The sequence below is a fragment of the Peromyscus leucopus genome, chromosome 5 (genome assembly GCF_004664715.2).
Source record: "Peromyscus leucopus breed LL Stock chromosome 5, UCI_PerLeu_2.1, whole genome shotgun sequence".
Lineage (NCBI taxonomy): Eukaryota > Metazoa > Chordata > Mammalia > Rodentia > Cricetidae > Peromyscus > Peromyscus leucopus.
In genome coordinates this window covers 126,520,881-126,535,429 of record NC_051067.1, presented here as the reverse complement: position 1 = coordinate 126,535,429, position 14,549 = coordinate 126,520,881, and the positions used below count along the sequence as shown (strand labels likewise).

Genomic DNA, 14,549 nt, shown 5'->3' with positions numbered 1-14,549 from the left:
ATCTTTTTTAAAAAAGATTTTATTTTTAATTAGGTGTATGCACATGTGTCTGTGTATAATATGCACACATAAGTGCAGGTGTTTGCAGAGGCCATAAGAGGGTGTCAGAGTCCCTGCAGCCAGAGTCCCAGGTGGTTGTAAGCCATCTGACGTGGTTACTGGGAACCTAACTCAGGACCTCTGGCAGAGCAGTACATGTCCTTAACCACTGAGCCATCTTTCTGGCCCAATGACCTTTAACCTGGCCTTTCCGGAACATGCAGAGGGTCCCAATCATCAGGCCAACCCCAGAGCCCCCAAAGCCCTGTGTCCAATAAACGTGATACTAGAAGTTTCCCCTAAACACAAGGGTGCTTCCTAACCTGCTCCAGGCCAAGGCATGCCCGAGTTTCTATTCTCCCGATGGAATAGGCAAGAGCAGCTATGTCCACAGGTCAGAATTTATTTCATAACAACTCATTTATAGCATTTTCAAGTACAAGGTTCTGTCCAACATCTTCACATGTGAAAACGGAAAAGCACAAGTTGGTAAGGCACCTGCAGAGCGGCGAGGCTCCCCTTTTGGCTTGAGACGTCTGGGTAGCTGCTCACATGTCTGTTGAGCAGAAAATAAAGTTATGGAAAGTTTGCTTGCACACATGATGAGGTGACAGTCTTGGGGCCTGCCACGGTGTGTTTTTCAGGTGAGTCGGCCTACACTCAGAGACAAGCTCAAGAGCTATACGCACAGCTCCCAGAGTCCTCCCGAGACACCAAGCTGTACATTCTGCCACTTTTCAGCTTCGAAGAGAGCCAACGATACCTTTCACCCAGGCACATACTTTTAAAAATTTCTCAGCCCAAATCTCTATTTTCGAAAAGTAAAAATGCAGGAAACCCTCAAGTACAGTCAGATCTTATGACTCCACAGACGGCAGTAACATATTGAAAACTTGCAGGTCAGTGTCAACTGCCAGATTTGTGGCATAAGCAGTCCAGGGGTATCCATCCTAGAAGAAAGTGTCCAGAACTCAGTCACACAGCATCCTTCATGCCATTTCCCAGTGGCCCAGAGGCAGGGAGTGAGGCCCAACAGTCCTGGCACAAAACCTCAAGTTTGTGTTCTAAATGCTCATTGCCTTGGTCTCTACTACATTTGCTTTTATTATAACATTTAAAATTAAATAACTCACTCTTCCCCACCCATCCTTTGTACACAGGGCAGGCGGAGCCCCCACTTGGAGGCGGGCTTTCCAGACAGCTAAAGCACAGTAGGGTAGCAAGTTCAGTCCCTGGGGCAGTTACAAGCATTTCCATAAGTGAAACAATGTTACCGCTCAGGCCACCATGAAACACCTCAGGAAAGCATGGCTGATGTCACGGGCACTGTGTTGAAGGCTCAGTTCCAGTTTGTGTGTTCTTGTGGTTCAGCAATTAGCCTTTTAACTTTAATAAAGTCTTGGGTCCTATTTACCAGCAGGAAGAAGTCTTTGACCTGAAATATGGCCCGATCTTTTACTTTTTTTTCTATAGAAAAACGTAAGGTTGATTTTTTTTTTTTTTAATATAAAAAAAAATTCACAGACAGAAGAATTTGTTACCAGGTGGCCATAAAGAGGTACCTTGCCCACAGCAAAGCAGAAGCTGTGATTCATTGCCTGGCCCCTGTGGCATCTTGGAAGTACCTACAGCAGCATTTTCCTGGCACAGGGCTGTCTCAGAACAGGCAGCCATAAGACCCTCTAAAGGACAAGTGCCACAACATGATGTTCTGACTGACCCCTAACAAGAACTTCCCCCACAATACAGTGCCTCCCTAGTGACAGGACCCTGAAGGCATATCAACAGTATGTCCATCCCCCATTTTAAGGTGGTCTCGACAGTATGTCCACCCCACATTTTAAGGTGGTCTCAAAAATGTGTAAATGAAGATAGATTCTACCAAATGATGTCTGTTCAAAGAAATGTCAAGAAGAGGAAGGCATTCCACCCTGACATCTGCAAACATGCTTTTTGTGTGTCTCAAAGTTCCATCAGCAAACCGGCCATCTGTGTGTGCACACACATGTGTGCATGCACATAAGCACATGTATGTGTGCACAGATGGACATTTCAGCAGACTGAAGAAAAGGTGTGTGTGTGTCTCACAATCATGGACTATGGCTTCTCTCAAGGAAGGTGCCCACTTCTTGCAAATGGGACAACGTGAGTGTGGCGGCTTAAAGTCCCTAGGCAAGAACTTCCCCTTGCTTTCATCACCAGGGCACAGACAGCTTGGCGCACAAGCCCATCCCGAAAGCAAAGGGCACTCTCTGAACCCAACATGAGCTGCTGCTCCCTGAAAAAATGCCAGATCTGCACCCAGCACTTGCCTTCCAAGAGGTATTTCCACCATTTTCATAGCAACACAACTGGTCATGTGATTTCAAAAACAAACAAACCAAAAACATAACAAGCAGGTGTATTCTGCAGTCAGCGCAAGGCCAGGAGCCAGTGGGATGTTTTGGTTGTTGTAAAATCTTAAGCAAGTTAGTCCGAGTAAAGGACAAAAGGGATGGGTATGAGGTCTTGTCGGCAGAAGCATCTCTCTGTTTTTCAGATTTTTGCTCTTACAAAAACAGGTACGGTGTGTGTGGTTTCAAAGCTGGGACTTAATCTCACCAAGTCCGGTGTGCGTGTCATGCACTGAGCACTCAGTAGCCCTTAATCAGGAGAGGGTCACGTTCTCCTTTGTCCTGTACAATGCAGCAGAATTTCATGCTGACACCTAGCTTTGAAGAGCCCTTTTCATATGAAATATAAATTAATCCAGAGGTCTACAGCTCTTAAGTTTCCAGAGTTATGAAAAAAAAAAATCTTAACTTCCAAATTTCTCTAACATATTTTGCATATGAATCTCAACCTTAATCTCACAGACAGGAAATTAAGGACAGAAGGGGACACTTTGAGGGCTTGTCCTATGACCACACCCACGTCTTCAAGAGTTGTTGCGGCTTAAACACCGGCTGTTTGCGAGGGTCAGGCCAGGCAGCAATACTTTCTCCACCAGGACTTGGACAGGTCCCGCACCTTCTCTGGGGTCCTGCTTTTAGACTTCTTTGGCTGTTGCTGGGAGTCTGAATGCTGGATGCCAGCCACAATGGCAGCGTCAAACACCTCTTTGAGGTTTTTCTGAGTCAAGGCTGAACACTCAATATAGGAGACAGCTTTGATTTCCTCCGCACACAGCTTCGCCGCTTCCTCGGGTACCGGCTTCTCTTTGCATTTGTCCAGTTCAATGAGCACTTTGACATCTTCGCGAAGGTCCGACTGTGTCCCAACCAGGATGATGGGGGCCTTTGGACAGTGGCACCGAATCTCCGGCACCCACTTCTCACTGACATTCTGGAAGGACGTAGGGCTCACCACACTGAAGCACAGCAGGAAGATGTCTGCGTTGGTGTAGCAGAGGGGCCTCAGCTTGTCAAACTCATCCTGAAACCGAACAGCACAAGACCATTACTCTTTGCTAGCTCTCGCCACCTTAGTGAATGACTTTGAGAACCAGGGTAGTATAAAAAAAAAAAAAAAAAAAAAAAAAAAAAAAAAAAACCTATATTTTTACAGTGAAGAGTCAGTATCTCAGGCTTGCCCTGCTGCCTGCCCTTGGGACACATGTGCAGCCTCTCTAAGTTCTGAGGGACAGCACAGACTTAACACTCCAAATAAGCTTTGTCTCCTCAGTGATCATGACCGCCATGCCAGGTGCCACAGAAAGGCACTCAAAGCAAATGAGATCTTGCTTTTTCTACCCTTTAGCCCACAGTCACCCCAACTCTCTTTTTGAACTCTTGGAACTTGGCTACTCTGAAGGTCACTACTCATCCATGTTGGTACCCAATAGTTGACCTGGTAAACTCTGGTCTATTAACAGAACTCCCCTCTGAGATCCAGCCTTGCTCTGACTGACCACAACTGTGAAGGATGCCAATTCCTCCTGCCAGCCCCAGCACACGGTGCAGAACTGTGGTCCTCAGCAACCAGAAAGACTGAGAAGTGAAACTGGAGCTCCGTGTAGGCCCACTGTCAGCAGCAGTTCCAAGAAGCGGTACCTCACTGTCACTCACAGGCACTGGTAATCCAGTTTTGTCCTAGCTGCATCTTCTCTTCCCTTTCTCCCACTTTTCCTCCTTCTTTCATCTCTGCAAATGGCTAGGCTTCCACACAGTGCTTCAGACAGATAGTATGCTGCAGAGTGAGCACAGATGTCTGTGGTACAGAGGCCTGGAGCAGGTAAATGAACATGGATGGCCTGCAGTCTACCAACAGATTCTCCAAACATCAGCCACAACAGGCATGAGTCAGGCATCCATGTTAGCATCCCCTGTCAAGCATCTTATAGGACCCCACAGCACCATTTCCTGCTCACAGGAAACTCCAGCTCAGCCTCATCCCAGAAAAGTTTTCACATCAGCTCACTCTTATCTGAAATGCATCTGTGGGCGCTGACATCCTCCAGCATCCAACACTGATGACTTCCCCAGGCAGGAAAAAGTCAAATGCTCAGTTGGCAGGTTCTGTTTACCTAGAGTCTTATCTACAGGCACATCATTCTCCAACTATGGCTGTCTTTGTTGGGGTTTCTATTGCTGTGATAAACATCAGGACCAAAAATAACATGGGGAGGAAAGGGTTTATTTGACTTTACAGCCTGCAGTCCATCATCCAGGGAAATCAGGGCAGGAACTCGAGGCAGGAACCTGGAGGCAGGAACTGAGGCAGAGGCCACATTACAGTTCTGATTAATGGTTTGCTTAGCCTGTTTTCTTATAGCATACAGGACCATCAGCCCAAGTGTGTAACCTCACACAGCGAGCTGGGCTTTCCCACATCCATCACTAATTAAGAAAATATACTACAGGCCTGCCCACAGGCCAATCTGTCAGGGATATGCATTAGTTATTTTTCATTGCTGTGACAAAACGCCATGGCCAAGGCAGCTATAAAAAAATCAAAAAAAGAAAGGGCATTTAATTGGGCTTACGGTTTCAGATGGCTAGCTAGAGTCCACAATGGCAGAGCAAAAACATGGCGGCAGGAATGGCTGAGAGATCACATCTTGATCCACAAGCAGGAGGCAGAGAGGGCACACTAAGAATGGCATCAGTCTTTTGAAACCTCAATGTGGGCCCCCAAGACACACCTCCTCTAGCAAGGCACATCTTCTCATCCTTCCCAAGAGTTCTACCAATGGGGACCAACTATTCAAACAAATGTACCTGGCGGGGGTGTGGGGGCGTGTGGGGAGGCACTCTAATTCAAAGCACTACAGGGCATTTTCTCTATTGAGGTTTCCTCTTCCCAAACAACTCTGGTCTGTATCAAGTTGACATAAAAACCAGCCAGGACAGGCTGCTTTCTCAGGTTTAAGGGAGCCAACACCAGTCTTATTTGCATTTGCCATTCTTGGTCTGAGGGTCTGTTTCCACTATGAGTCAGTAACAAAGTGGTCACATAAATCAACAGTTAATGACCTCCAGGAAGAACCCAGCAGCCCAGGGGTCTCTGCCCCCATGAGGTCCCTATATGTGAAAGCCGAGAAAGAATGACTTCAGTTCCTCACTGCTAACTTTGTGCTGAAAGAACAATGTAGAGGAGACTGGAGAGATGGCAGTGGTGGCGCACACCTTGGTGGATCTCTGTGAGTTCGAGGCCAGCCTGGTCTACACGGTGAGTTCCAGGACAGCCAGGACTGTTACACAGAGAAACCCTGTCTCAAAAAACATCATCAACAACCAAAGAGCATTGGCTGCTCTTCCAGAGGCCCTGAGTTCAATTCCCAGCAACCACATGGTGGCTCACAACCATCTGTAATGGGATCCGATTCCCTCTTCTGGTCTAAGAAGACAGGTCACTCATATACATAAAATAAATATTTTTTTAAAAACAGAAACAAATGTAGAAATGTGACCAGGTAATTGGGCCAGCTCAGGGCACTTTTCCATGAATCACTCCTCCTTTCCTGGGCTTTGAGCAAGGAAAATACACCTGACCAGGCTCTGGCCAGGCTGGGGGTGGGACATGCAGGGAGAAAGTAGCCACCCTGCCACATCCTGGAGTCCATAATGGCTTAGTGACTAGGCTTTGGAGCCTTGCTCCCCAAACCTCTGAGATTCTGGCTAAGGAGCCAGGAAGGTGAAGCAGAAACAGCCCCTGTAGACCTGAAGTCTGTAGACCAGTTCTCAGGAGTCCACCAGGAAAACAGCACAGTGCAGGGGCAGAGCCTTGACAGACTACAGTTCTGCAGCAGACAAGGCCACAGCTCTATGGACGCTGATGCCTTGCACTTTCTAATTCATGCCTTGCACTTTCTAGTTCATGCACTAAACCACATGAAACCCCGAGATGTGCCAGATCCCAGTCCAGGACTCATCATTCAGGGAAAGCTCACCTCTCTCAGAATCCAAGACGGCAGGTAGAGACATCTGAAGGATGGCACAATGATTCCTGAACCAACATCCTAGCAGCTCCTCACTTCAGGTTTCCTGCCTTCTGTCTGGTCCTCAGGGTACCTACAGCCACTACATACTTCTATCCATGTTCTGCAGATGGAAAACTCAGCCTTCTCTCTGAATAAAACAACTCAGAGGACATCATGCAAGAAGACTGTCTCTTTGGTACTTTTTCCTTTGTTTGCATGGTTTTAAGAGGCAGGGTCTCACATAGGCTAGACTGGACTCAAATGCCCTATGTAGCCAAAGACTTTGAACTTCTGAGCCTCCGGTCTTCACCTCCCAAGAGCTGAGATTACAGGTGTGTAACCACCATCTTTGGCATTTTTGCGTTTGAGATAGCGTCTTATGCCCAGGCTGGCCTTGAACTCACTACATAGGCCGGGTTGGCTTTGAACTTGTGGCTATCCTTCTGCTGCAGCTTCCTGAGAGATGGGATTACAAGCATGAACAGCTATGCCTGGATTTTGATGTTTCTTTCCCACACAATGAACATACTGATGAGGTTGGGCTTTTCCCACTCATAGCAAAGGGGCTGAACAGCTTTCCCAACTGGACTTCAACTCCACTGCTGCATTATCACCATGGTGACGGTCCATTAAGACAGCCTAGTCTTCGATCTCCTTGAGGTCTAAGCAATAAGCCAGACCCGAGTCCCAAGTCTGCTATCTTAGAGTAGTGAGTAACCTGAAGGTCCTGGCTTGGTCGAGAACTGGGGGACATAGGAAGGCTAGCTTCTTCATAATCATGGATAGTCAAAAAAGTAAAGGGGACAGTCCTACCCCTGCACGTTGCCAGCTCTAGACATCATGGGGAGATAAGCTCACTGTCACCTGGGCATCTAAGTACTCACAAGCACCCCATGACCTCAGTGGCTAGAAGAGCTGCTGGGGCAGGTTCGACCAGTCCCCCAAACCCTTCTGAAGGGCACTGAGGGGACCCTACACCCATGCCTGCTGCATCACTGCCTGGCCCTCTCATCTGGTGCTCTGCCCTCAAGAACGACCAAAGAGAAAAGTCCTTCCTTCCCTGCTCCAGCGTAGCACGTCTCTGCACCATGTCCCTGCTCAGAATTGGGGTAGATGCTAATATTCACTAACAGAAGCTACAGTTTTTCCTTGAATAAACTTTAAGGATCTGGTTTATTAGCCTTGGATTGAGTGACTATAAAACACTCAGAGAAATGATTACAAACCATTACTGTAGTTTTTTTCTCTTTTAGCAAACTCCAGAAAATGAGCGGTATTGGAAGGTCCTGTTCCGACGAGAGCGGTTTCTGCCACGGCCTTCTCATCTCTTGCCCAGAACAGGCAGGGCCCTGTTTCACCAGCCCAGAGGTGTCCTTCTTGGCCTCCTCACCTCCTCCCACTGCCCTCAGAGGAGCCGAAGCAGGGGTGGGCCTGTTTCCCCAGGTTTCACAATGACCCAGTTACTAAGGGAATCATTTGGAAATGGCAGAGGTTGTTTGGAAACCTTTAAAAGGCTGTTTCCTTTCCCAGTGCTGAGCTGTGTAACTTGATACTGACCTGTCCGGCGGTGTCACAGAGCTGGAGTCTCACAGGCCGCCCGTCTACTGACACCACAGCTTGGGGGAGAGAAGAGAGCAAGATGATTATCCCGACATCTTTCACCCCCTCTGAAGATTGGCAGTTCCTCTTCTGCACCCTCTTAGTGCACTAAAGACTTGGCTAACTCCAGAAGCCCGTGGAGGTGTTTTTATGCACAAATGTCCCGAGGTGGAGGCTCCCTCTTCCACAGAGCATGAGGCAGCAGCAAAGCCCTGACCCCTGGAAGGTGCCCCGGAAGGCTAGTGTTTTCCTCTCAAGTCTGGAAGATTAATTTTCCTGTCACCCATGTTTCAAAGGGCCTAGAAACAACACAAGGTGGGGGGCGGGGCGGGGGTGGGGTGGGGTGGTGGTTAGGTGGGAACCAACTCTCCACTTTTAAATCGGTGGAAAACTTCATAGATAATTCTGTTTTCCCTTGGGAAAAAGTCTCCGGGCTTCAGGGTTTATCATAAAACTCCAGCAGTTTTGAGAACTTGCGCAAACACAGGCGGCCTATCGCCCTATGTGTGGAAAAGGGCACTCCTCTCTGTCAGTTCAAAAGAGGATTAAAAAGAAAAGCCGGCAGAGGGAAGCCACACGGGTTTTCACCAGGCTCCAGAGATGGGGTGAGAGCAAGGACTCCCATTCAGGAAACTAGTTTTCAGTTTAGATTAGACAATTTGTCTCTTTCTGATAGCCTTTCTGGTTGTTTATAAATATTTATAATGCAAGTGGGGAGTGGAGTAGGGTGGGGGCGGTTACCCCTTCACTCCTGTTTTATCCACGGGGTTTCTGAAATAGAGACAATCAGGGTCTGGCATGGAGACTGGGGGTCAGAGGTAAAAGAAAAAAAATTAGGGGTAAGATTTTCGCACTAGCTTCCGTGATTATTTTTTTTTTTAAACTTTTTTTTCTTAAATTCCAAAAAGACGTTTAAAAAAATTAAGGTAAAGGATTGCTTTACTTTTGTATCTTTGTATGATAACACGAGCCCACCCGTGAGAACTTGCTGCAGCTAACGCCAAGCTGGAAGGTCTGGGCCAACCGTCAGAAACCGAGACGGCGCAGGCGGGGCTCGGGCCAGGCAGGCGCCGCCGGGCTCAGAAGAAAGGAACGTTCTCGCAAGCCCAAGCCTTCCCCGGTGCGCCTGGCCGGCTCACCCACGGAGCAACCCCGGTTGCTCCAGGCGGAGACCCCCAGGAACTGAGCAGCCACGGATGAGGGCGCAGGTGGGAAGAACACCTGTGCAACAGCTCGCTCCGGAAACCCCGAGCCCGGTCGGTCGGACACCCCGCCGCCGCCCCGCTAAGCCGCTGCACGGGGACCCGCGCCGCCCCGCGCTCCCGGGCCGGGCTCCCGCGCCTCCCAGCCCGAGGCCGCGCCCCGCTCCGCGCTCACCCGAGAAGTTGTCGAAGGCCGTGGGGATGTACTCGGTGGGGTAGCCGTTGGTGGTATAGCTGACCACCAGGCTGGTCTTGCCCACCGCGCCGTCGCCGACCAGCACGCACTTGACGCCGCGCCCCTCGGCGCCGCCCGCGCGTCCCCGGCCCCCGGGTACCCCGGGCCCGCGCGACCCGCGCCCCCGCGCTCCCGGCGAGGCGGTACGGGCGGTGCCGCCGCCGGCTCGCAACGGGTGGGCAACGCGGGCCGGCCTTGCTGCGGGGCCATCGCGGGCGGCGGCCGCGAGACCAGCTGCCACTGGCGGACAAAGGCGGCGCGAGGTCCGCACTCTGCTGGGCGACTGTGCCCGCGCGGCCGCGATGTGGCCGAGCCTGCTCCGCCGGGCTTCCCTGCGACACGGGCGGGCGGGGAAAGAGGCGGGTCCGGCGGCGCCTTCTTCAATCCGAGGCCACAGCGCCCCCGTCTGCGCGCAGCGCCTCGAAACAGCGCGGCTGGCGGATCTGGCCCCGCTGTACCAACCCACGCCGCCGACCCTGAGCTCCCTGGCCCCTGCTACGGGTCCTCCTATTTCTCACCCCTCCCACCTCCTTTCCATACTCTCTCAGCTTCTCTTCCTGCCCTTACTTCTCCAGTTCCCCCAATTCTGTACCCTCCCCTCATCCTTATTCTGTTCCCCCATCTCTCCTGGTTCTTTCTCCTCCCTCTGCTCCTTCTCCCTTCTCCAGTCACCCCCTATTCTTTTTCTTCTCCATAACCTCCTTCTTGCCCTGATCTCCCTGCTTCTTCCTCTCCCTGTTCCCGCAGCTGCCCTTGCTCCTCCCCCTCAGTGTCTTGGTTTGGAAGGGTAGGGTGCTGTAGACCCTGACTGCAGCAGTCCCCCAGGAGGAGAGAGAAATGACATCCTGGCAGCTTGTCGTCTTGATGAGCAGGGCTTAAGTCTGATTACAGACAGTTGTATGATTTTCTTTTAAAATCGTTGGTTCTCATTTGGGTGCAGGATACCTCCCCCCTCTCTTTGGCAGGCTTGACTCACGGTCCAGCAAATTTCCTTACAGTCTTTAGTTAAGTGCAATTTTGGCTGCATTAGTATTTTCTGAAAAACAAATAGCCTGTTTATCTTTGGCTCTCCTTTCTCTGCCCTTTCTGTACCTGACCAGGGCACTGACGTTCCTGATTTGCTTCTGGTGTAAGAAGAACCTTATGCTGTTAACGTTAATATTATTTTGCCGGTAGTAAAGACAAGAGCTAGTAAATATTGAGCCTTGTTATGTACCAGATATTATTGTAACCACTCTGCCAAACGAATTCCTTCCATTTTACAGTCAGGACAACCTGAGGTACAGGGACACTGAATGACACATTTGAGTTCCACAGAGGAAATGATGGAGCCAGGATCCTAACTAGCATCCTATATGCAGACCGTACACAGTACAGCAAGATGGTGTGGAATACAGAAGTGGGTTTGTCAAGAGGTGAGTTGTCAATCCAGGGTCCTGGCTGGGAGAGAGCATCATGCAAGGCCTCCGTGCTGTCGGGCTCTAAGACTTCAATGCTATTTTCAGGACCGAGATATGGAACCCTTAAGAGTCCTGGGAATCAAAAGTCTCCTACACAGAATCTGAAGAACAAGAACAGGGTGTCTTGGAAATAGATTAGGAGCCTGGAACACTGTCTCCTGCAGCAGTATGGACCAGGGCAGCAAAAAGAACGGAAACTCCCAGGTGAAGACCAATCAGCTCTCTTTTACCCTGTACCCTTGGGGCACCCAAATTCCTCTGCTCTGGCAATTCAGGTAGACAGATTTGAATGTGCCTTCTGTCTCCTTCATGGCTGACACTACATTAACGCTTTCTTTTTGCAAAACCATTTCTGTAATACTGGCTTCTAGGTGTGTCTGGCTGTAAGCTTTTGCTTGGTATAACAGCGAGGCCTGAAAATGTGGGCACATGATACTATGTTTCTGTAAATGTTGCAAAAATGTTTATACTTTAACTATTGTGGGTTAAGACCATTATCCGTTTTAACTCTAACTTCCCGTCTTATGGAGTGGCCTTGAAGTAGCTGTGAACATTTTGGGAAGCAAGCCAAGTAAAATAAGGCTGGAGAGACATTTTGTTTGTGCTGAATGGGACACAGAGCCAGGAGGAGGGAGATAAAGAGGTGGCATGGGAACACTTGCTACTGGGGTCATCGGAAGCCCAAACCCCCACTGCTGGCATGAATCCGAGCCTCTCCTGCTGGTATGTGGTATACTTCATGTCTCATTTGTGACTGCAGACGCTTGCCACACCGGTGTGGGAACAGTAGCCCAGGCGGAAACTGCCACCCTCTGTGGGAGTCCCGGCTTTACCTTTCCTCATCACTGGAGGCTCCAGGAGCAAAGAGCTGCTGACCTTGAGATGGAGAAGACTAGGAGCCTGACGAGTGCAGTGCTTTACAAAAAAACAAAGCCACGAACGAACCCACGTGTGGTGGGGCTTGGTAATTGCAGCTCTGTCTGGTCCAAGAGTCAGGAATGGATCAGAAGGTAGTGGATACAATTGGTAAGTGTCGATCTGAATCCCGGTGTTTGTAAAGCAACAAGTCCATAGTTACCCCACAAAGCACAAACGCCATGTGTATCTCTACTCCTCCTCTAGGAAACACATCTTAAACTTGAAGGAGTCAAAGAGTTAGTAGCTAAAAAGTTGGGGAAAGGAGTCAGTGCTACAGAGCTGTGTCAAGCCAGTAACTCCAACGAGAATACTACGCTTTCGTACAATTTCGTTGACGCTTACGGTACTTGTTAGCATCTAAAATATGTAACTTACTTTGATGTGTTTCTTACTCTAAATACTTAATGTTGTGTCTGATTTATTGTTCTTAATAGCCCTGGTTGGCCTTGAACTCACAGAGATCCACCTGCCTCTGCCTCCTGAGTGCTGATACTAAAGGCGTGCATCACCATGTCCAGCCCAGAATTTTAGTTCTTAAGTTCTGATCTCAACAGGACCCTCTTGCCCAACTCTGAACATCCCTCCTGGCTGCAAAGGCCCCTTTGGGACATCTTTATAAAACTGAACTGCACATGTACAGCCACGCCTCATGGCTAATTAGGGTTCTCGGACCTGCTAGTACCTAGGCTGGTGGTTGTTATCAGTGAAGAGACAGTATCAGTGTTTCCTCAGATCCTAGGACTTAACCATTACCAGACCTTAGTCTCCTTTTCCATTGAGATGCTGAGGGAAAAAATGAGAAGAAACAGTCAACACTTTTTGCAAGAGAAGATGGAAAAATCATAAAAATGACCCCACGCTGCCATCAGGGTATCCAGTAGGGTCGCGTGCAGTCACAACCGCCAGTGTCCTGGGGAAGGATTCCAACACAGGGCCTGATTTGTGAGCACCGGCTCCTTACCTCCAACATCCTATTTTCACTCACCATCCCTTTGTTGATAATTAGAATTAATAAATTAAGAACTCTCACTAGAACCATAAAATTCAAAGTGTAAAAATCAGTGGTTAATGTTGATTGGCTGGAAGCATTTCTGAAAAGAAAATATCTGTATCATTTTTTTGCTACAGGAGCATACAAATGCCTGTACCCACACTAACAAATTCACACACACACACACACACAGAGAGAGAAAATGAGTGAGCAAAGAAGAGTGAATCTTACCAACATGTTCAGAAGTGAAAAAAGCCAGGCAGAGAAAAGTATGAGCTATCTGACTGGGGTATGTGAAGTTCAGAAATGAGAGAAACCTAGCAATGCTGGATGTTAGCATGGTTGAGAAACATTGTCACATCCAGGCTGGAGGTGGTCAGGAGGTTCTAATCTGAATGATGACTTCACCACTAGTCTTCATAGTCGCTCATGCGTTTGTTTTATTTACTTCTGTAAGCCACATTATATTTCAAAATTGTAATGGTTAGAAATGTTCAAACATGTAACTTATACTAAATAGGACTTTGTGGATAGCTGTTGGCTTTAGACTGGTGCAAAATGACTCACACATTGTACATTCCATGGATTAAACAACACTCTTATCATAAAAGTTTAATGTGATTTGAGTAATCAAAATCCTACTGGTTCAAAACTTTCAGGAACACCTATCGGAAAGTTCTACTGTACATTATTTACATGTCTAATATTTATTTTAATATGGGCATTGTCTTCCACAAGTGTTATTTTAGGTGTTTGATATTTTTAACCAACTGAACTGGTTCTGCAAGATTATTATAAAAAAAAAGTAAATGGCAATTCATACACATAACTTCCGGCAGAAAAATGAAAGCACTGGGTGGGGGGGGGGTTGGAAGGACATCAGGTACATGGCCAGAGGAAACATGCTGAGCTCCTGTAGCTGCAAAGCATGCTTAGCAAGCAAGGTATCCAGCTTCCCAAGCAACACCTTTCCTTCCTCGGCTTTGGTTTGTTTTGCTCTTTAAAATCCCTGCTCTGGGTCCTTCCAGCTGTTGCAGCTGAGCTATGCATCCTACACAAGAGAGAAAGGCTAGTTCCATCTCCTGTGTCCATCCACAGTGTCCCTGGATTGGGGGGGTGGGGGAGGACACCCAGCTGTCTGACCCCCTGCACAAAATAGCCCCTTCTCCCAGACCTTCATAGCAATTGATAGGCTTCCAACTCCTAAACACTCCATAGAAACTCCCAGGCAAACGTTTCCAACTGCCAAGTCCTCAAGGATGATAAGAACTCTTTAGAAACTCCTCCTAGTTATTGCAAAACCTTGACCTCCCTTCACTTTGCAGCCACCATGGAGATAAGAGCAGACCAGTCAGCGATTCCCAGCAACCAGGACTGTGGGCCAGAAGTTCTGAGACTCAGACTGTTCCACCACTCCCGGACTGCAGCCTGGCTGTCCCCAGCAAAACACACCTATAGATGATGGAAATGGAGGGCCACCAAAGGACCTCTCTATGACACCACAGCAGTTGTCAACCCTCACTGCTGGGTCCTTGGTAACAGAGTGGATGTATGGATATCCAAATGCTATATGGCTCTGTCCACATCTGCCTTTGAGAAGGAAGTGGGGTCCACTGTGCCAAGGGCCTCCACTCTCTGTTGTGCTCATCCTAAGAGAATGCCCTCCAAGGCAAGTCTACTTCACATAGACTTTGTACTAGGAATC

At 48.6% G+C, this 14,549-nt stretch overlaps 1 protein-coding gene and 1 long non-coding RNA gene across 3 annotated transcripts; one reads left to right on the top strand and one right to left on the bottom strand.

Annotated features, from left to right (window-relative positions):
• Positions 1 to 422: 422 nt before the first annotated feature.
• Positions 423 to 9,776, bottom strand: Rhou (ras homolog family member U). Its single transcript, XM_028856352.2, is given in 4 exon segments — positions 423 to 3,453; positions 7,997 to 8,055; positions 9,416 to 9,595; positions 9,598 to 9,776. Coding segments are annotated over 4 exon segments (783 nt in total). The 5' UTR covers positions 9,686 to 9,776; the 3' UTR covers positions 423 to 2,997.
• Positions 8,475 to 13,430, top strand: LOC119088094. Of its 2 annotated transcripts, XR_005091681.1 has the most exons (5): positions 8,475 to 8,643; positions 10,741 to 10,890; positions 10,981 to 11,139; positions 11,696 to 11,961; positions 12,058 to 13,430. It is a non-coding gene; the product is annotated as an uncharacterized LOC119088094 (long non-coding RNA). The 2 variants fall into 2 exon arrangements; XR_005091680.1 differs by lacking the exon at positions 8,475 to 8,643 and having other exon boundaries at positions 9,820 to 10,890.
• The last annotated feature ends 1,119 nt before the right edge of the window (positions 13,431 to 14,549 follow it).